This window comes from Talpa europaea, assembly GCF_964194135.1.
Source record: "Talpa europaea genome assembly, chromosome: 2".
NCBI lineage: Eukaryota > Metazoa > Chordata > Mammalia > Eulipotyphla > Talpidae > Talpa > Talpa europaea.
In genome coordinates, this window is record NC_140068.1 from 54458877 (window position 1) to 54482413 (window position 23537).

At 32.2% G+C, this 23537-nt stretch overlaps 1 protein-coding gene across 6 annotated transcripts in view; it reads left to right on the forward strand.

The window, feature by feature from the left end:
• The window catches only part of EPHA7 (EPH receptor A7), a gene marked incomplete at both ends in the record, with an annotated part of 157281 nt that overhangs the window by 7185 nt on the left and 126559 nt on the right, over nt 1-23537 (forward strand). For all 6 annotated transcript variants that reach the window (XM_084228178.1, XM_084228179.1, XM_084228180.1 and 3 more), the window contains one exon: nt 922-1591. In XM_084228178.1, coding sequence (XP_084084304.1) covers nt 922-1591 — 670 coding nt within the window. The remainder of the gene's footprint in view (nt 1-921; nt 1592-23537) is intronic.

A 23537-nucleotide genomic window follows, 5' to 3' on the forward strand; every position in this document is an offset into this window, starting at 1 on the left:
TGCATAAATAAATAAAATAAATCTTTAAAAAATAAGGATATAAGCAACTGTTATTTTAGCTGTTTATGGCTATTATAGGTGAAATAATTCATTTACTAATGCGCAATCTAGGTTATATATGGTTTGACCTTTAAACTTGTAAATTTTATTAAACTTATTTTTAGTGAAAATACCAATTATGAATTTATTATGGTATATATTTTATCAGCATATGGGTGGACATTTCTAAACATCTGATATTTTTCCTGCCAGAAAACTTATTATTGAAAAAGGATCTAGCATGCTGACTTGCCACCTACATATTTATGGGACTTTATGTACAATATTACACATAACTTTGCAGTGTACAAATACCAATGTACAATGATATCCCATTATATCTTATTTTGAACAGATGCAAAAGAGTCCATATTAAAAATATCAACATGTTGCGGGATGCTTTTCATATTTCAGAGTACCAGCGGCATTTTCTTCGGCGTTTTAAGATTTTGTCTCAGTTTATTATCAATACTTAAAATGTCAGGTTATTAAAAATTCTACCATATATCCATATGTATACTTATTAAATGGTAATTTAAGTAATTGTACATTCTGGTCTATACAAAGTGTGATTTCAGTGGCGGCTATAGACATAAGCAAACATGTAAAAAGAAACACTAATACACAGCAAACAGATACTAAACAAAATGAAATATTTATTGTATGTACAAACAAGGCAAGCAACCTAAATGATGTTCAGCCACCCACCAGCATGAAGTTGAGCTGAAAATCCTCTGTTCTCAGGTTACGGTGTTTGCCAGTGTTGAAATTCACGTAATTCAAAGATTGCCATTTATGCTATACTAAAGATTGTTGATGCACATTCAGAAACAAAGTGTTTACTTTTGCTGAATGACTGATGACCTTTTTTAAATTTTACAGTGGGAAGAAATTAGTGGTTTGGATGAGAACTATACCCCCATACGAACATACCAGGTGTGCCAGGTCATGGAGCCCAACCAAAACAACTGGCTGCGGACTAACTGGATTTCAAAAGGCAATGCACAAAGGATTTTTGTAGAATTGAAATTCACCCTGAGGGATTGTAACAGTCTTCCTGGAGTATTGGGAACTTGCAAGGAAACCTTTAATTTGTACTATTATGAAACAGACTATGACACTGGCAGGAATATAAGAGAAAACCTCTATGTAAAAATAGACACCATTGCTGCAGATGAAAGTTTTACTCAAGGTGACCTTGGTGAAAGAAAGATGAAGCTTAACACTGAGGTGAGAGAGATTGGACCTTTGTCCAAAAAGGGATTCTATCTTGCCTTTCAGGATGTAGGGGCTTGCATAGCATTGGTTTCTGTCAAAGTGTACTACAAGAAGTGCTGGTCCATTATTGAGAACTTAGCTATCTTTCCAGATACAGTGACTGGTTCAGAATTTTCCTCTTTAGTCGAGGTTCGAGGGACATGTGTCAGCAGTGCAGAGGAAGAGGCGGAAAACTCCCCCAGGATGCATTGCAGTGCAGAAGGAGAATGGTTAGTGCCCATTGGAAAATGTATCTGCAAAGCAGGCTACCAGCAAAAAGGCGACACTTGTGAACGTAAGTAATATGTTCTGTTAATATTCCACTTTGTGGTTTTTTTTTTTTTATTTTGCTGTCAGAAACTTTAAGAAATAGTAATTATTTGAACAAGTGAGTTTATACCTCCAGCCCCATTCAGTAGGTCTTAAAGTCACTGTTGAATTTGTCAGTGATTACCCATAGTGATATCTGCACTAAACGTGGACAGTAAATATCTCCAATAATGATACTTGTTGCCAAAATTTAATTTGCCCTGTGCTCCACATAGAAGTCAATGGTTGCATGTTAGGCTATGAGATGTAAGAGAGGGGAAGGGGCAGAGTGAGGTGATGTTAATCAGGATTTAATGATAGGTGATTCCTCCTGCTTTTAAACCGGTATTATCTTGGCCTGTCAGTATTAGAAGAGAGGAGGTTATGGGGGCTGCTAACAAGAGATTTCCTGTGATAGTCAGAGCATATAAAATACATTTGACAGACTTTTAGATTTTTTTTTAATAAATACTAAAACTTTGGTACAAAAAATCATCAAATGTCACTTAATAAATCTCTGAGGTTATTTCTGCAAAGGTTGTATTTTGTTCTAAATAATTAAATTATCGTTTTTCTGCTGCCTCATAATATAAAGGACCACATTTTTCTGTTTAAAGCTGTGTCACATGAACTGTCAAGGTTAATAGATATTTTTCTGTTTGTAGATATTCTGAGCAATATCTTATAATAAGTATATATTACTTATGTCTCTTTTAACTTAACATATAGAGCATACTGCATTCCAAAAAAGCTTTTGTATATTCTTTGTGCTCCTATTTCAGATGCATAATTTTATATTTGTAAATCCTAGTTAAGCTAGAGGAGGTTGTAGTTAATAATAATTATTATAACCAGTGCTTTTGATAACTTAAATACAGACACTCTTCCAAATGCTTACATATACCAGCTTATTTAATGAGGTGGAGATATCATTGTCATCTCTTTTTCAGAATAGAAAATTGGGACTCTCAAGGGTAAATTGCTTGCTTGCACTTAATTTAGTAATATTTGTATTAGCTTAGATTTAATCTCAAGGCATTCTGATGCCAGAGCCTGGGCTTTTAGTGACAGTATTGCCCTTGTTTCTATCACAAAGCGAGGAGAAACCTAGCAAATATTATCATTTCATCGTTGAGCTTAAATGTCTCGTTTATGGTGGTAGAGTGCACAAATCACATTACTTTCCTATAAAATTCTCATTCTAATAGAATATTTAAAGAAGAAATAATAACTAAATAGAGTTGTGTTATCCTATACAGTGGCCAGTAACCACATGTGGTACTTCTGGTTCTGAAAAGGGGCTGTTATAAATTGAGATGTGCCGGAAGTATAAATTATGCCCTGGATTTTGAAGATTTAGTACAAAAAAGAGAGAATGTAACATACATCATTATAAATTTTTTAAACTATGCTTACATATTAAAATAATCAAGCTAGATATATTGGGTTACATAAAATATAATAAAATTAATTTTGATTTATTTTTACTCTTTTTAAATGAGGCTTGTGGAAGTTTAAAAATTATATTTGTAGCTCACCTTCTATTTCTATTGGACACACTCTTAGATGGAGTAACTACATTTTGGAGCAAATACATTTTTCTGTTGTGATTGAAGAGTTAAGCACTTCATGCGTGTGATCACTGGTATGTAAAGTACCCTGTAACCTAGCTCTCAGTTATCATCCATGCCATAGCTTACACTGTGAGTGAACTTGGAGCAGAACAATTGGAGATGTTATAGGTTTTGGTCCCAAAGGCCAGTTTAGCAACTTCCTTTGATATTCCTGGAGGAGCCAAACCTCATATGCCTTCTTCCCATATCCTTCATCAGCAGTATTTCTTATTGAGTGAAAAATCCTGCAGGTTCCATATATGTGGACATCAAAAACTGATGAAGAATTATCACTACTAGTAGGCAAAATGCTATTCCACCAGGTAAGTATAGAAATATTCTCTGTTAGATATTTAATTTACCAAAAAGGAATGTTTTTACTGATTGGAAGTTAACAACAGTTAATCGAAATGGATCGTCGTGGACTCTAACAATAATTATTTCTTTAAAAAGATTAAGAACAAACTATGCTCCTTTAGCTGTAAAAATAACCAATTTCAGGAATGCCCATTTTGATTGATAAGAAAGTTGAAAGTAAGCACATTGCATTAAAATTTGCACAATTAAAAATGGGAAACATAAGAAATAAAGCAGGAACTCATATAAAAGAGCACAATTGAAATTTGTTTGAGCAAAAACTAGGAATAGAAGTCATTATCCCACTCTTAAAATGTAAAGATCGAAAAGAAGTTATAGTATCTTTTTTATTTCTTTTTATGTCATATAACACAAATGATTTCTAAATTTGCCTATTAAGAAAAAATGTAGGAATACTAGGAGTCTTACATTTCTAAGTATCAAATTTAATAAAAAAGCAATCTTTAATTATAATAAAGAGATCTATTTTCTGTGACGAAGTCTCCAATTGCTTCTAGTGAGCAAAATAATCTCATTTAATGGGATACTACTAAAATTACTCACATTCATTTATTTTGTTTTCAAGAAGTGGAACTACATTTGAGTACCCAAATTCACACCTGCAGTTTATACTGAGGTACTTAAAAATAAAGTAAAATTACTTCACTATCATCTACATTAATTCTGGGTTAAAATAGGTGGAAGTAAGTATTGAGTTCATTAGGGGGAAACTCATGACTGAGTCAAGATGCCTCCTTAAGAGTTCGGCTGAAACAGTGTGTGTGCATTGTTGTAAGTCAAGTAAACTGTTTATCACCTAAATTTCATAATTTTTAGCCTTGGTGATATTGACAAAGGAATGAAATGCCTTATGCTTAACTGTGGCACTATGTTCCTTTGCGAAAACACTTCCCTCCTTGGCTTAATTCCAGCACATTGCATTGAGAGTTCTTGCCTCTGGAATCAATCCAGGCCTGCCTTTATAGTATTTCTCCTGTTTCCTTTCAATGATCCTGTTAAGAGTTTGAAAACAAATTCCAGTCCCATATTGAGGAAAACTAAAGTGTTTGGGAGAGGATGCTAGTGAGTTCCTAGCCAAAAGAGAGTGCTTAGCCGCTCGCTCAAAGACGAGTTTATCTGTTTGGCCCATTGCGATCTGTTTCATTATAATTTGAAATCTGAACAACTATGAAAATTGATTAGTTTTGATCCGTTGATATAGGAACATATTTTTTCCATTGTAATTTTGCAGAAAAAAAACCTTTGAAAACACGATGTTTCTCAAGTCTACTAATATATGTTGAACTTTTGTCTAAGTCTTTAAAATGATGCTTTTATAAAGATAGTTGTTAACAATCATTTAAAACATATAATTCCAGTAAGGGGCATGATTTTATTGTTAAAAAGTTATTTTTAAAATATTTTGCCTTTTAAGTTTTATCACCTCTTTGCAAACTAGCCTATATATTTTCTTAGATAAAAATATCATTTGAATAACTAACAGCAGATTATATTTTACATATATAAATATTTTCAGAAGACTAGTAAGATTATATGCTGAAAAATATTTTGAAAATTTTGGAACTTTCCGATTTTCAAAAATAGAATATTATTTGTTAATGTGTAGAACTCAGCATTGTAATTTGAATTTGTATAGGTAATTTGCTGTTTGCACTTAAAAATCATGTTGATTTTCATTTTATCATTTAATCTTTGCTATATCTCTAAGAGGTGGAAAGTATTACTTTTTCTCTTCCATCAGAAGAAACTGAAGCTCAAAGATAGTAATAATTAACAAAACTGGACAAGAATACAGGATCTTGTATATCAACTCAAGTCTTTTTACTCTATTACACCATATTGCTTCGTAAAATTTGTCCTGGACTTTTAACCGAAAGAATTTAGTTAAGAATTATTAAAACTTACTCTAAGGAGGGTCACCATATGCCTAGTTTGCCTGGGTAATTGTTTTATTTATTAGTACCACCTCTTTTTGCTTTCAAAAATATCCTGATTTGGATGATAAAATATATGCAGACCCTAAATGTAAAAATTCCAAGGATATAGTGCAGTTTGCATGCACATATTTCAAAATATAGAGGTGTAATTTCTTCCATTGGTATATTGCTTAATTTAAATACTTTCAATTAAAACAAAGATTTAGAAATGCAATTTTTAATGATTTTGTGTAAAAGAGAATTCAAATAATCATAGATTTCTAATTTTTATTATAAGGAATTATCCAAATGCTCCTTGAGTTTTCAGTTAATAAGATAACAAGTCATTCATTATTTTAATATATAATTTATGGGCATATATAAAATTCAATACATTTAAACATCCATTGAACTTTATCACATTCATAATATTAAAATTGTTTTTGTTCACTGAATTTTTGAAAACCATGTCATTTTTCTCCCGCAGAAAACTAGCATGTAAATGACACCATCAGTTTTCATAAGTAAATGATTCTTTATAATACAAAATACTTATGATCAAATACATATAGAAAAGGAGGATATAAACTGTACTTTTAATAGCTCAGAGGTTAGAGTCAGAGTTTTTAAATTCTGGCTCCACAGAATACCAGGTGCATAAACTAGGACAATCTCTCTAAGCTTTAATTTCCTTAAGTATAAATTGGGACTAATAAAAATAGTACCTCCCTCACAGGGTTCTAGTCAGAAATGAATGAAATAATGCATATAAAAATCCTAAGAATAGTATCTGGGACATAGCAAATAATCAATGAATGCTTTCTTTCATCATATTATTAATAATGCAGAAAGGAGTTTGCTAAGTAAAGAAATCTTACAGCAACGAGTGAATAAATATATCTCAGAGGCCACAAATAGTTAAATGACTTTTGAGTCAGTAATCTCAACCTACTAGTTTACCTAAGAAGATGATTCAAAAAAAGAAAGCCACTTTTCATACTATCTTTTCCTCCCCTTATCAACGTATGTAACTTTAAATATTGGAAATCAACTAACCAAGTAAAGGTGCATCAATAATTGAATTTGGTCCTTAAAATATCAATGATGTGTTCTAGGAGTTATGAATTGATATATTAATAATTTTGAGTGAAAAAAGGAAACAATTTTATATACACTGATACGTAGAATACGAAAAGGTAAAAGAATATATGAGAGTATGAATATCACAGTGAGCATTTCAGAGTGGTGGGATTATAGGTATTCTTTATCCTGTTTTAATGTGTTCAGCATTAGTGTTTTTTAAATAATGTAATTATGTTATATGTAACATGATAGCTCAAACAAAGACAACTTGTATTGCGTCTCCAAAGTAAAGAGTTTTCAAATTAAGTTAGCATATGTAAAAAATACTGGACTCAGGTGATATAGCAGGTATAAGTAAAATGATTTAAAAAGTAGGCGATTCTGGGCCTCCCCTGGTGGTACAGGCGGTTGAGCGCAGTGCTGTGAAGCTGTCCACAACCTCTGCAGTGCTGGTTCTATTCCAGTGGGCGGGCCGGGGAGGGTCCCACATGGCGTGGCAGACCCCTCCTGTCACGCCCGCTGCTCCCCTAAAAAAAATAAAAAAATAAAAAAAGATGATTCAGGCAATACAAAGAAAACTCTTGTAGCTTTTTTGGGTAATTACTGATGGTAAGAGCTGTTTTAAGTGCTTTGTATACATTAATTCACTTCTTATTCAGTCATTTTAGGGAAATTTGACTACTCAATTCATATACTAGATAGGCACTATTAAGCTTTTTACTAAAGTATTACGCTACTTGTATATTAAGTTATATTTATAAGTATATATTTGCCCATTTATATGTAGGAAAATCAAAGTACAGTGAGATGTTTGTTGAGTATGGAAAATGACATAAAGAATGATAGACCGCTGTTTAATTAAGGTGGTCTGGCTCCAGAATCCTTCTCCCTAACCAATATACTACACCACATCTTTATAGATGGGCATTTTATCTTTTGCAAGCTCTTTTTTTAAACTTTCTTTTTTTGTATCATCCTTTTTTTTTGGTGAAAGATGATACAAATAAAAACTTTTCATTATGATTACTTCAAAATACAAATATACTAAGCATGCTGTTTATAATTCTCTGTCCTATCTAGTTCTTTCTTTGAAATTTAGTGAAGATGTACTTTGTAAAACACAACCTTGTATCATTTTATTATTCAGAAAACTTTAGGTTCCTTATTACCAATAAAATTGCCTAATTTCTTAGGCTGGCATTTAAATCCCTGAAACTTGGCTCGAATATTCTTTTCTAACTTTTGGGCACATATTTATCATACTTGAAATCTCTGCCCCCACTGCAGTATGATGTCTTATTGCTGAACATTTTGCCACATCTGCCGAGAAACAAATTTGTCATCTTGACCTCTCACACTTATCTATTGTACCTTAAACTTACAAATTTATGACTTCTTCACTGACCCTTTTCTTCCAAATTCTAATAGTGTTTATGGCAGCACCATTTTCTTGCCTTTTTACCATGCCTTGCTCTTTTCTACCTACACTTACTGCCTCAGACTGTTGAAATTCGGTCTTTCCTTGCAATTTCAATTTAAATATCAGCTATACCATGATAGGTGATCTCTTCTTGTGACTTCTTATAAATGCTTAGCCTTTTTTCCTGCGGGAAAATGTTTTCTGATTTTAATCATTATCTTTATTTCCTTTTACAATTTCTTACATGTAATAACAAACCTTACTTTTAGCTTTTTACCTACCTATGGTAGCACAGTCCTGACATCACCTAGATCTTCCAACAAATGTGATTAAAAACCTAATCATACACTACTGACTGCCACGGCAGATATTTTTCTTTCTTTGAGTTCATATTACTATTTAATTTGTCATTGGATATGTGACTAGTCTTAGTTTCTATGGTTAGTTTTAAACTCTGTAAGTTTGAGAACACTGTATTGTATTTAATTTTCCTCACAGTGTATAGCAAGTTGATGCACTAATAAATTAGGGACCATGGACAGGATTCTACTGCTAATAATAAGAATTTATTTTAATGAAATTAATATAATTATTTATATTTATTTATGATTGTACTCTAATTCTCTCACCACTTTTGTATATCTCTTTGACATCTCTGTTTAGCTCCTCTAATAAAATGAAAGCAATTCCACCTCTTTTCCAATATCTGTGTCTTAAGAAGAGAGTTCCAAGAGCCTCTGTTAATATTTTCTGAAGTAAGGAGGTCTTGAAGTATATTGATGTTTATCTTATATGGGAAAGTGACTTTTTTATAAGATTTTATTATTTTGCTTCCAAATTATATATTGCACACATTAGCTTGAATTGTATAAACAAACAGAAAAGACAAAGATAAAAAATCAGTCCTAAAGCTAATATTACACTTTATTCTATAAATTGGAAATTACATAAATTCAGTATTACATCAAAATTTATTTCTGCTTTTTGAGTTACAATTACATTACATGGTAGGTTTTTATACACTTCTTTAAGTGATTCACTCTCAGAGACTATTAATACATATTTAAGACAGTTCTGAGAGAGTAATGTGCATCGATCTGGAACGAGTGACATCTCTGAGCACAAGAGCCACGTTTCCTTTTCCTGGGAGTAGCTGCTGTTGTCGGTTTCTTCTGTCCTATACAGAGAAATTTGTTTATAATTTGTTAAAAACATATAGAGAAAGATCATTGTGACACTTAAATTGAAATCATATCACTGTTTCTACTAAATCATTATAGAGTTCATTAAAAATGATGTAAGCTTTTACTCACTTTTAGTCATCTTTTGTATCTATGGACACAATGTGCATTGAACAAGGTAAATATTCAATAAATAAAGAATGTCAGGAATAAGGAGGAAATGATGACAGTGAGCAAAAAAGAAAAGAAAAGAAGGAAAGAAATGTGAAATTAACACGTCTGGTTAACTTTTCATGATTTATAAGCTCAGTATATAAATTCAGAACATTTCTAGTTTTTCTAACATTGGTAAATATCTGCTCATTCTTTTACATTTCTTAGTATCAATTTTTGGCAGACGTCATATCAAAATCAGTAATATCTTAAAATGTTACATTTAATTTGACTATCCAATTCTAGTCATTCCTCTAAGATCATTATCACTAATCTATGAAAGATTTTTCTTTTAAGATTTATTTTTTTTTATTTATTTATGCAAGAACTGGGATGTAGGCCCGAGGTGCAGGGGGTAAGAGGGTTCACCAGAGACAGAGTGGGGAGCAGAACAGGCAGATATACTGAAATATGCTGCTGAGGGGAGCAGCAAGTGAGACAGGAGAGGTCTGCTGTGCCATGTGGGTTAGCTCTCTGCCTGGGGATGGAACTTAGGCAGTAGGGGTGATAGCGCTGAGACTTACCTCTAGGCCACCAGAGAGGCTCTGAAAGATTTTATTTGTGATGCTATTATGACACACAAGTGAGAGAAGAATTTCAGAAAGTCCCTTTACTCTAATTTTCCTCACATTTAAGTGAGTTTAAGTTATCTCATCCTTTGCAAAATATTTCATAAATTTAGTTTTATGTAGACATGTCTTCATTGGGACAATGAAGTAGAAGGAAACATGCACATATAATTTGAGAGTCTTAAAAATCTGGTAACAAAAACTCAACCTTGAATTTAGTCTAAATATTGAGTTATGTACTTTTTTGTTTTCTGTGATATCAGTTTTGTTAAAAGTGACTAAATTTGTGTGTTTATGAATATCAAGTATTCATCCCAAGTAACAGTATTTAATAGGAACCCAGAATAGTATTTATCAGTTGAAATAAATGTTCATTCTCTAAAATTCTGTGGAAGAACGAGAAGCGTATATGATTTAGATTACGTTGTTTAGTGTGGGATTGATGAATGACAGAATTCTGAAAGATTATTTATGCATACGAGAACTGGGGTGTAAGCCAGAGATGTGGGGGGTGAGAGGATTCACCAGAGAGAGTGGGAGAGTAGGGAACAGAACAGTCAGATTTGCTGAAATACACTGCTGAGGGGAGCAGTGGTCGAGGCAGGAGAGGTCTGCTGTGCCATGTGGGTTGCTCTAGGCTGGCAGGGATAGAACTCGTGAACACATGCTGCAGTGGCTGGTGATAGCTTGATAGTGATGTCTTTAACCCCTACGTCACCAGGGAAGCCCCCAGTTCAAAACTTTTTTTTAATGATTACATTTTATGTACTATGGATTTTGAATATTTTCATTTGGTTCATTCATATAAGTTGTGAACTGTTGATTATTTTATATCTAGTGTTTTAGAAGATCAGAGGCTTTGAAAGAACACATATAATGTTTTTATATTTTGTTTCATGTGTCACCCAATTAACACCTAGTTTAATCCCTCATCTATGGTGGTGGTGAGCTCAGATGTGCACTGGAGCCATTACCTCTGAATTTTATAGAAAACCTAAATCTGAAGAAGGGAGCATTGAGTTTCTTTTATTAGTAAAGGATAATGTCAATCAGATATAGTTATTAATGATGTACCTTGCATTTATCATTTATTAAAATTGCTCAACAATCTTTTAATATGACCCACTTTACTTTTTAAGAAGATAATTCTTTCTAAAAGAGTGGTATTAAGAGTGGATAAGTGTGAGGAGAGAGACTATATCTAATAAAAGAGACTACCTAATAAAAGTTTATTCCAAGAAAAATAAATTGAGCACTAGCAAGTTCACTATACATACTTTATATTTTCCAGTGGTTATGTGTTCTAGGTTTATTTTAATAGTAGTTTGTTATTGCTAGCTAAACTAATTCCCATTTGGATAATGACACTCATTGGTATTAATTTAGGTAATGACAATTAATAACATTAATTTAAACTAGTAGTTGGGCTAACTAAATAAACTTAATTGATTTTAAAAGGTTTTTTTTAATATCATCTACTTTTAACAGGTAAAGTAAGTCACACTATATAGTGTTCATACTTTAACTGACATTTTTCTGTAAGTTACTTTTGTACTTGAATTGTGATGTGAGCAGGCGTATATATCTTACCCACTCAATTGTATAAATTCATTACAGTACAGTTGTTATATTGACATTCTTGTACTCCTTGAGGGTACGATCTCTTCCGAGACAATTAGAATATAAATTTTTGAAGTGTGAATATACCTTATACATAATCAGATAAATTAGAAGAGTTTTTTTAATAAGTGGGACAACTAAAGACCTCATTTACAGTTCTAGCAGTTCATTTATGACAGATCCCAAAGTGAAATCAGAACTTACTTTTTCCAGTTTTTTTTCACTTTAACATTGCAGACTTAACAAAACATGCATACACACAATTATGCACATAATAATCATATACATATGCATCTGAATGCATATGCACACACATGCACACATACAAAAATCCTACCCCACCTACACAAAAAAGAAAAAAACATATTTCAACATAATGGGACATGATGAAAGGAAAAAAAAAAAAACTAAGCTTACTTTTCTCCTTGACCCATTTTCAGATATCTTATTTTTGCATACTAATCTCTTAGTTTATAAGTGCTGAATAGTTAAGTTTTTTTTAATCATAGTAGAAATCTCAATTTGACGATTACAAAGAGGCTGAACCTGTGGATAGGATATTCTCAAATTAATAAATACTTTTAAAAGAAAAAACAATGAAGAAATTAAGCTGCTTAAGTAACATCTTTAATTTTGCTTCACAAAGCAAAAACATTTAAAAACATTATTTATAAACTTATTTATTTTCAAGTGGGTATTTAGGTTATTACTATAAGAAAGTAAATTTCTCTCTTTTTCTTTTCTTTTTTCTACTTAATGTTAATTCCTACAGTATTTTACCTGGTCCCGTTTTAACAATGAACACATTCTGGATATCTTGGCCATTATATCTAAATATGAAGACATTTGTGTACCTCTAACATTATCGGAAATTAAGTTTGGAAGGAGCAGAAACTTTGCTATTCAACTTTGTGGTTTCTGATTAGATCTCTGAGAAACCTACAGACTGTAGCCTCTGAGTCTTTGTAAAGCAGAGGACAGTCAGGTTTCTGCAAAATCTATTTCTCAAAACTGACCTTTTAAATTAACACATGCTTAGCTTAGCCATTCAGGTTGAGAGCTGGAACTGTAAGCACATGCAAATCCAGGCTTATTATTTTGAGACAGTATATTAGTTTGCAAAGGAAACCTGGCAAGAACTTTTCCAGTTTGATATTTTGACCATGCTTCTTGCTGCGCCTAATGCTTATTATGCACAAACATTATGTAGGAGAACACTGTGTTTTTCAAGGCTGAACATAATGGTTTGATCACTTTACCGCTTTGTAAATTTTTCCAGTAAGACAACATGCTACTCACTTCAATTTCAAATAGCTCTTTCAAGATTTTTCAGGATCATTCACCATGCTATCACTTTATATGTAGTCATTGTTCTTTTTTATTTTTAAATATTTATTTATTTATGCATACAAGAATTGGGACACAGGCCAGAGATATGGGGGGGATGGTGGGTGAGAGCATTCACTAGAGACAGAGTGGGGAACAGAACAGGCAATTGACTGCAATACATGGCTGAGAGGAGCAGCAGGCGAGACAGGAGAGGTCTGCTGTGCCATGTGGGCAGCTTCCTGGCCGGGGATCGAACTCATATTGCAGAGGCTGTGGATAGCTTCACAGTGCTGTGCTTAACCTCATGTGCCCCTAGGGAGGCCCTCATTGTTCTTATTAACATACTTCTGTATTTGTGGTAAAGTGGATGCTATTTTCTATCCCTGCTGCCTTCGGTTCTTTTTTTTTTTTTTCCCCGCATCTTTCCTGGAGTGTTGTAGACATTGGCAGAAGAATAGCTTTTCATTTACCTTTCAGAAAATTCCACACTACTTCCTTGTTTAAAACTTTATAGAACATACCTTTCTAGCTATTAAGTGGGTTAAAATAGTAAAAGTCTCACACTCTGTCTCTTTCTTTATTGAAATGTCAGTGTATAGCTGGCAAGAATTTTCCCCTTTTCTGCCTTCCTTACATGGCAGTGCTTTCACATATAATAATTCAGTGTTATGCATATTAATAGTCAATTAATAAAATGATTAAACTTCATTAATAACCGTTACTCATTATCATTGCAAGTTTTGATCTAATGATGCCATATCTTTCTGTTTTGAATTATAATTCATCCTTTTATGTTTTCCAGTAGATTTCTTAATTAGGTATATTAAGAAATCAGTTTTACCTCTTAAAATTGTTGATAATGCTCATTATTTACAAATTATAAAATTAAACTGGTTTTCCTAATGAAAAGTTAAAATAGTTTAAAATAAAAATCACAATTTACAATATATGACAAAACTTTTGTAATTTGAATCCTAACTTATTTTTATTGAGTTAAGAAAATAAACCAAACTTTGAGCAATGTTGAAAGCTTACTTGCTTTTATAACTTTTCACTACAACTGTATAATTCGAGAATTACCACTGCCAGCTATACCTAAAGATCTCAGTCAAGATGTATAGTACCCGTTGAATCAGTTAAAGTTTTCAGTTCTTATTTTTTCAAAAGCTGTAATAGTTCCTGTTGATATCTGAGCAAAAGAGATGGAGACTTAAACAATAAGGAAAACCTTAGTAATAATTTAAATAGTTTTCCCATCAGGAATTCAGAGTAAGTATGAACAAAGAAAAGGAACAAAGTTTGGGAACAGACACCACTTCTGATCTTTAGTTTTTTAAAGAATTTTCTGACATATAGTCTTTTGCAGAGGCAACAAAGTACCTGTGAAAGACAGCATAAGTATTCAGAAGCCTGTGAATGCAGCTCATTTAAGCTTGTATGAAACAAGCTGAGACAAGGTTGATTTGTTGAAAAAACAAAGCTCTAATGTATACCAGAGTTCACATTAAGCACCTATTTTACTGAAGCTGCTTTTGTAAAACCATTTCCTAACGTATGAGCTGAAAACCAACAAAATCCAAAATAACCAACTCTGTTTTGCATATAGGATAATCTACATCGAAAATAATATGCATTTTATTTTTATAAACCTAAAGTGCATATTTATTATTCATTAATCCCAATAGATAACTGACTGTCACTTGCCGTTAGAGTGGAGTCTGATAGAATGCTGACTTTGATTGATGGACATGCTCCTGAGAATATGCATAGGCAGACTGCTTAGGTCAATCGGAACACATGAAACTACTCTGAGCTGGGATTGTGTGTGAAAAGTATCTTGTTGGTATTTTTTTGTTTGAGCCTTGGCTTAGTGTTAAGATATTATTTAATTTTTATGATTATTTCAGGTTTTTAATTGCATAATTTATCAAATAATAGTGAATTATTTTATTTAAAAAATCAGTTTCCTTGTGCTTCTGGATCACTTCTCAGAGGAATAATTTTGATTTTGTTCACTTTGTTTTTATAAGAAAAGAAATAATAAAAATTGGTAATTGCTTTGCATGTACGTATCTGAAATTATTGAAACTTTTCTTAGGAAAATACTACGTACTTGAGAGAATAAAGATTAAAAGTTAATGATATATGGTCTATATAGTACTAAAAAATAAATGGGAATTACATTCTTGTATTTCTCTTTGAGTAATATCAGCATTGTATATTTTTCAGTGAAATCCTCAACCTTAGTAAGTATACTTATTTTGATAATAGTTGTTAGTAACATATCTAGAACAAAATGTTTGGCTGAAGAGATGTTAATTGATAGTAATTTTCAATGATAATTTGTTTATTTTCTTAACATGAATGAGAGCCTTAACATCAAAAAATAGTATGCAGAATTTCAGAAGTTTTTAATGTAGGCTGAATAGTTTTTAATCTCTAAGTACTGGAAAATGATCATATATATTTTATCTGGATTTAAATAAAAACATTTTTACCCTGAGTTAGAATGGGTATATCATTATTTTTAGTGAAATTTACTTTTATTTTTAATTCTCTCTTTTAGTACTGAGAACTGGTATATTTTATGTATCATATATTTATTAAATTCTGTAATTCCAGATATGCAAATATGTTAAATTATCTTCTGTGTGGAATAACTAATGTTGACATTTCTATATGATATTTTAGAGCTTTTGAGTTGCAAATCCATACATACTCAAAATAGTCATCTTTTTATAAAATGTGTTAGATGTAAATCTATTTGTAAGAACTTTTCATCATTTTAGCATATGTATTTTTGAACATTTGAATTTGAGCCTGGGTAATTTCTTTCAAGTTATTCAAATAACAATAACAAATCTCCAACATGCAAAAAATAGCTTACAGCCTGAATCTCAAAACAACATGTAATTTATTACTTTGTTATACCATCTTTGTTAGGTATTAAGTATTTTAATCTACTTTTTAGTCAGAGAAGGCCATATTTCATAGTGTCAGCCAGCAGTAGAAAGCAAAATGAAATTCTGAAACCTATATAGAATATGTTCAGGTACATTCATTTTAAAATATGGTTGCCAACAATTGCTCATATAAAATGACTGAGTAGCACTTTTTCCTACTTACCGAATAGTTCTGTGTATCATTTTACATACTAGTGAGTTATCAAAATCACTCGAGATTTTCTTTTTTTATTTAGAAGTATACTGTGAGATTCTTAAGGGTTAATTTCTACAGACAAATGACATATCACTTGCATTAAAATGACATTGGAAACTGAGATAAATAGTTTAGCATTTTCTGTACTGACATGATGTTTGCCTGTCTGATTGCATCCTTTCCAATTGACAGCAGAGATGCAATTACAAAAAAAGACATCTGTGCCAAGGTTTAGCTAGCCAAAAAGGGCAAGCTCTTGTGTTTAAAAAGTAGAGAATCCAATCGATGAAAATGTCTGGACCTGTTAGCACCAATAAAGCTGAAGGCTACTGGGAAACTCAGAGAGGGGCTTTTGTTGTAGAGATAGAAAGAGACCTAAACTATGACACTTTAGGGGAGCAGGGTCAGCAAAGAAGATCATCCATCTTCTTCAGTGGCAGCTTTCTGTCAGATTCTAACCTGTTCAGTGGAGGAACTAAGCCTCTACTGTTGACACCAACCAATTCTCAGCCAAGTGTAAATGAAGCTAATATTCACTGACCTTATGCATAGCAAATGGAGCCCTGTGTGTCATTTGAGAAATAATGTTATCTGACACTTCAAAAAGTGAATGATGGACATTGTGTATCTGTGTGTTTGTTTTTGTTTTCTTGTCCGAGGAAGCAAATATGTATCCTTTAGCCAGTCTGCATTTTTAGTTGATTTTCACAGTACCCACAGATTTACCATTTTGATATTGATGTAACTTTTTATTATTTTAATTTACATGTCATGACATTTTACATGCAGTGCTTGACTGTGCTGCAGAGAGATCTTACTTAGCTTCCTTTTTTAGTGTCTAATACAGTACCTAATTTCAGAAAGCAAAGATCCACGTTTCACTAGCAAAAGATATACATACACTTCAAAGAAAATTCTAAGTAACCAGTTCACATTCACAACATTTCAAAGCAGATGATATTTCTTTATAATTGTAAAATTTGATTGTTCTCAAAGTAGTCTAAAAGCTATATTTTGTTTAGATTCTTAAAGCAATGTCTAAAAGCTTTTCTTTCTAGTTAGTAATCCAGTAGTCTTTCTTAGTTTGTAAGTCAAGATTTTCACGCATTTTGCTTACTGAGGATTACGTTTTTAATTGCATATTATGCATTTTTCATTCTGAAGAATTTTTCATAGTACTTAAAAAAATTCTCACAAAAAAGTGTGTTAAAATGATGAGTAGTCATAAATTCCCAGTAAAGCAACAATAAGTAGCCGCTGTATTATTTAAGTGAACCACTGACAAATCAGAAAGATAGTTTTGTTAAATATAAGGCAGTAATTTTAAATAATGTGTAGAATTTAAGGATTTAGGGAAAAGATAGTGTTGAATTTTCAAAGAATTCCATAGGAGGTTATTATCTGACATGGTGATTTCATGAGAATCACCAGGACAGATCTGCATCTACTTGACACCAATTATGTTTGAACTGAAAATAAACAGTTGTAAAATTTTTGGAATCTGTGTATTGATTTTTGTTTGTCTCATTAGTCTTGCTTATTTGTACTTATTAAAAAAGTGAGTATGTTTTCTGTTCTTCTAAACTTGAAAAGACAGCACATGACATCTGATCAGTAAGGTATTTTCTTCTTACTACTTTTTAACAAGCAACTAAGATCAGGTGAGATCATACACAAACTTTTCTCTTGGCAGTGTTTCTGAACCTCAACATACAAAGACACTAAACCTGTGATTACTTGGTTTTTCTTATTATCCCCCCAACATTTATCTGAATCTTAGTACCATTCAAAGTGAAATGATGCTCAAAGTCTAAATTATTTGTGTTGATAGTAATTTAAGAGTTCCAAGGGCTTTCTCTCTTCATCAGTTTATCTTCTGCAGTATTGAATGATAATATATGTAAAAAATATAAGTATTAAGAGCTGTAGCTTTGTTTATGAATTACAGCTATTATCTGCACATACAGATTTTAAATTGAAGCATGAATCAATTACTTTCAAAGCAGTATTCTGACAAAGAGTAACTTCATAAGTTTTGTTATTGCTAAGTGGTGTTGGTGGGGGATATGGGTGAGGAGTGGACTAAATGAAATGATATTCATGTCTGTTAATTACATTAGGTTGTACACAATTTTCAAGATAAACTATATGGACACAAATTCTCCAGAAATGAAATTGGTTTCCTATTCTGATGTTTGTTCTTAAGTGATCTGCAGCCTGATCTTTCTATAAAAATTTTGTAATAAGCTGTCAGGGATACAAATACAATTTTGCTAAACATTTTAACGTTACTTTGTCATTTTTTCTTTTAGAGTTCTGCAGAAATACCAGTTTTCCTTAATAAAAGAAATAATGGAACAATTGGTTAAAAGGCTGTAGATTTTGTTTCATGGAATCACTGGTTAATAGAGTTAGCCAGGTGTTTGAATCTAAATTGAAAAGGCCAATTGTACTTTGTGATCTAGAGAAGTCAGATTAGATTAGTAACACTGAAATTTAGAAACCAGTGTCTTTTCATGCTGCTGTTAAGTAAATCTCAACCCCTTTGCCCTGAAAGTTTAGAGTTCAGTTGAGTATTGCTGGCTCAGCTTTCTGGGTTGTTTTTTTTGTTTTTTTTTTTTTTTTTTTTTTTTTTAATGTGACTCAGTGTATTATGATGTCTTAAAAGTTTCTGGTAACTTTCTAAAATTATTCCTAGTTGAATCATTTGAGCTGGTGGTTTCATCTCACAGTACTTCTGGATTTATTCTTAGAGTTTTTGTTTGGATTAAAAACTTCGAGAGTAGGAAGATACATCATTCGTGTACCAATTTAACAATCATTGATTGACCTGCATCACTCAGCATAATACTTCTTACTATATTAAATTTCAAAACAGTTTATTTTTCAGATATATAGGAATAAAACAATGCTTGAAAAATTGGAATTCCTAGATTCCAGTCAGAATAACAGTTGTTCAGGGCTATGTTTTGAGAAAAGATGCCAGTAGAGTTTGATTAAAGATACCTAAATATATCATACCACCTCAGTATGAATTGTAACTTGCTAGGTCTTAGAATTAGTTTCAATATCTTTACATTCAATCAGAATATAGAATAAATATTTCATTTTCCAGACTTGATTGCAATTATTGCCATTTATTATTATTAAATGAAACCAAACATTTTGTCATAACTATTATCAGTTTCATGGTGTTCTTTCAAGTAAGAGAATGCTATAGCTTATTTAATAAATAAGCTTACGTAAATATTGAACACTTATTCCCAATGAAAAAGTTTCTGCTTTCAAAAAGAAATTGTGACCTATTTTAAGTATTACAATTCTTGATTTTACATTTCATACTTTATTTTTTTAATGTTTCACCTGGAAAATATATGTCAAAATAGACTTTTTTTAAAATGTGGATGGTGCTTTTTTGTGTAAAGGATAGACTTGACATGCTTATATTTTTACATGTAAAAGAAATTGATTTGCACTTAAAAGCACTCCCCAAAATGTCAGTCCTCTCTTTGGTAGTAATTTTATATGCTGTGTTAAAATATATAAAGGTTGCTTTTCCATGTTCAAGGGACAATTTAAAGGAAAAATCAGGTAAATAGATAGTATTTAGTTTTCAATGTTTGTTTTTCTTATTTAAAAGGTAAGAAAAAAAACTGGGCAGGTTTTTTGTAGTATAATCAATTGGAGACTTAGCTGCTGAATAGTGACATCTCTGCTCAGAGCCATGGAAGTTGTTTTTTCCTTTGTGTCAATCTAGAGGGAAAAATAAACTTGCAGTTCCAATACCTGGTCTGACATTTCCCATCTTTCCTATTGAGGCAGCCAGGCAAAAGCACACACAGCCACTGCAAAGGTAAGCATCCCTTTGAGGGCATGGCTGATTTTCTTCTGAGTCTTACTGTGCTATAGAGGTCAAGGATTTCTGGAGTAGCCTGACCTATGTTTGCTGTCAGGAAAAGTGGGTGATTTTCACTCTCTATACCTGCACGTCTCTGAAGTTATGTGTAGATTGGAGTTTACTCTGCACTGCTTTGTCAGCATAGCTATGACTTTTTTTTTTTTTTTTTTTTTTGGTCAGTCGTAAAAGAATCCTGTGATGGAAGGAATTCACTTTAAAAATTGCCTTCTTCTATAAAGCAGGAAAATACTATATCTGTTTTAAATTTTAGTTGTATCTATGTGTTTTTAATTTTTGGTTTTTGCTATTTTAGATTTAAGAAAATGTCTCCAATTGCTGACTGATATGCTTCAAGGTATAGATATTATACTGCGTTAAAATCCAACTACATTTCCTAGTTTCGTTTTTCAGTTTTAAATTTTCCGTCTCCTAAACCATAATGAGTTTAGCTTGTATTCTATTTTTAAGTAGCTGAAAGTTAAAGGAGGAAGTAGTGGGATAGAAAAGTAGATCATTTTATACTGCTGCCTTTATCATTTAGCTAGTTAACTGAATAACTCACCAGCTTCCCTTCCTCTGCTTCTCCTTACTGTTCTTCCTCCTTTAGCTGTTTCATGTCTATGTAGGTATATTCATAAATATATAGATAGCTTTCCTAGGTCAGCAGGCTTGGTAATACATCCTTTTTTTGTCTGTATATTTTAACTTGTGAGTGAGGAATTATTCCTTTAGTTTTCTCCTATTCATGCTACGTCCCTTAGACCCTCCCCATCCTATTCTACCAAGGCATAACCATTGGCATGAGGAGGTCATGATAATATATTTTATTCTTGGTAACACTGTATAGTTACTTTCTGAATGTCGGGAAGCATTTTCTAGTTTTCTCTTCCTCGATTGCCAATTGACTGTTGTTTCTTTCTTGGGTATTGGTTTCTTATTAGTAGTTTTCTAAAGGAAGATGACAATGAATTTCCATTCATGCTGTTATACCTGTAATGACCTTTCTTGCCCTCAAAGTAGAGATGCTTGTTTCTGGATCTCTATTAACCTCTGGAGGGTTAATTCTCATATAAAATTCTACAGGGATTGCTCTCAAGAGAGTGTACTCATGGTAAGGCTGCAAGTGCTGTTAGATTGGATTTAAATATTTGTTGACAATTTAAATTATTGCCAAAATTTAATGCTGAGGGAAAAGGATAAACTGCCAGAAATATAATATAAGGAAGATTAAGGATTCTTCAATGCTGCATGGAGAGTAGAAGATCAAACAAAACAAAAATATTGGCATTAAGAAGAACTAAAAAGACTGTTGGGGAAAGATGTTTGGAATAAAAAACCAATTCAATTTAGTTCAACAAACATTTCTTGAGTGCTTTTTGTTTATAGATAACTATGATAAATTGACTAGGGAGAATAAAACTTGCACGTGTTTATAGATGTCAAAAACACTTAAAAAATTAATAATGTTAACAATCCAGCAGTGAATTTTTACCTCCATTTGAGATGTTGATTTCTACTTTTTAATTTTTTTTCCTTTCAAAATGTCTAACGAATAGAAAAATAGAAAGAATAACATAACGAGCAAGTAATCATCTTCTAACTCTCCACTTTTTAAAATATTACCACATTTGTGTTTGTTTCCCTCGTCTCATCCCGTATATTTAAATATATTTCTTGGCTAAACCACTTGAAAATAAGTTCCTGACATCATTACACTTAACTCCTAAATACTGTAGCATATTTCTCCCAAACAAAGACATTCTGATACAAAAACACTATAATATTTCAAACACAAGGAATTTAACATTCATTTAAAAGGTTATATAAAAAATAAGCCATATGCTCATTCCCCAATTGCCTTAAACTGTCCTTATAGATGATTCAATCCATGATCTCATTAAGGATCTCACATTTGTTTAATTGTCATATTTCTTTCTTCCCTTTTAATTTAGAATATTCCCTAAACGTTTTTTCACTTTACTGTCTTTTTTTTTTTTTTTTAAGAATCCACTCTGGTTACCTCTAAGAATAATGCCAAATTATAGTTTTGCTTGAGTGTTTCCTCACTATTTGATTCAAGCTAAATTTGTCAGGGAAGTAACATAGTTGACATGGTTTACTTCCCATTACATCACATCATGTCACTTTGTCTTCCTATTTGTGATGCTATGTCTGATGAGTCGGTTAAAGTTATGAGTACCAGATCCATTTATTGTAAATGTATTGTTTCCTTTTTGTAACTATTCAGTAATCTCTGCTGTGATACTTGGAGACATTGTAGTTTTCTGTTCTCTGACAATCTTCACCCAGTGTTTTATCAGTCTTTGATGATGTCCAAGTGGAATCATTTGTTATATCGGAAGGTTTGCAAATGTTATTTTCTTTTTTTTTAAAGTTTTATTTGTTTTTATTTATACAAGCACTGGGTACAGTCAGAAGCGCAGGAGGGTGAGAGAATCCACCAGAGCCAGAGCAGGGAGCAGAGCAGGCAGAAGGACCGAAGTACACTGCTGCGGGGAGCAGCGGGCACAGGAGAGGTCTGCGTGCCATGTGGGACCCTCTTCCGGTGGCCAGGGAGCAGCCGGGGATCGAACTGCGGGCAGCTCAAAACCCAGCGCTCAACCGCTGTGCCACTGGGGAGGCCCTGCAAATGTTATATTCTAATTATTTTATTCATTCTATCTGTAGTAGTTAGTTTTATTTTGTATAAAGTTTTTTTTCTCACGATCCAATATTTTAATAGTGTGGTGGACTCATAGATCCTAATAGAATAACTTAAAAAAATCACATCTAGTTTAATTTCTATTTGAAGAAAAATGAAATTAAATATTATTCATTTTAACTTTGAAGTTAGTTCATAAATTCTAGGGTTGAAATTCTAGCCTTCAATTTACAATGATTGTTCTATTATATTCTATTATACTTTTATTTTCTTTTTTCCAGCTGAAAGGAAATTTAATACTTAATTATTTTTATTTATCGTTTGTAATGAATGAATGTCTATTTCACATTCAGCAGACTTTTTGAGAAGTCTTTCTGATTGGAGCCTAACCTTATTAAAATAACCCAAATCTTTCAAAACCTTAGTTTCCCTCATTCAAAATGGGAAATATTACCAATATCTATTTCAAGATGTTTAGTGTACACCCTATTATCTCATATACAGCAAAGAAGCTAGAAAGTGGATAATAAGTATGCATAAAAATGAGATAATTTTAAAGCATACTAACACATGGTAAACAATCAATAAATGTTAGCTACAATTTAATTATTCTAAGAATTGCTCTTTCTGTTTCTCTTGGTAAATGTGACTGGAAATGTTCCAAAAATCATATTGATTTTACCTCCATTAAATCTCTTGAACCCATCCAATCAATTTTTCCCTTATCTTACTACTGTTGTCTTAGCTTAAGTCCTTACCATACCTATCTTAGAGAACATCGGTAACCTCCCAACTTACTTGTTTGATTCTATTTTACTCTCCTTCAGTATTTCTTCTACTCACCCTCCAAAGTCATGTTTTAAAATTCAATTTGGGCCTCCCTGGTGGCAC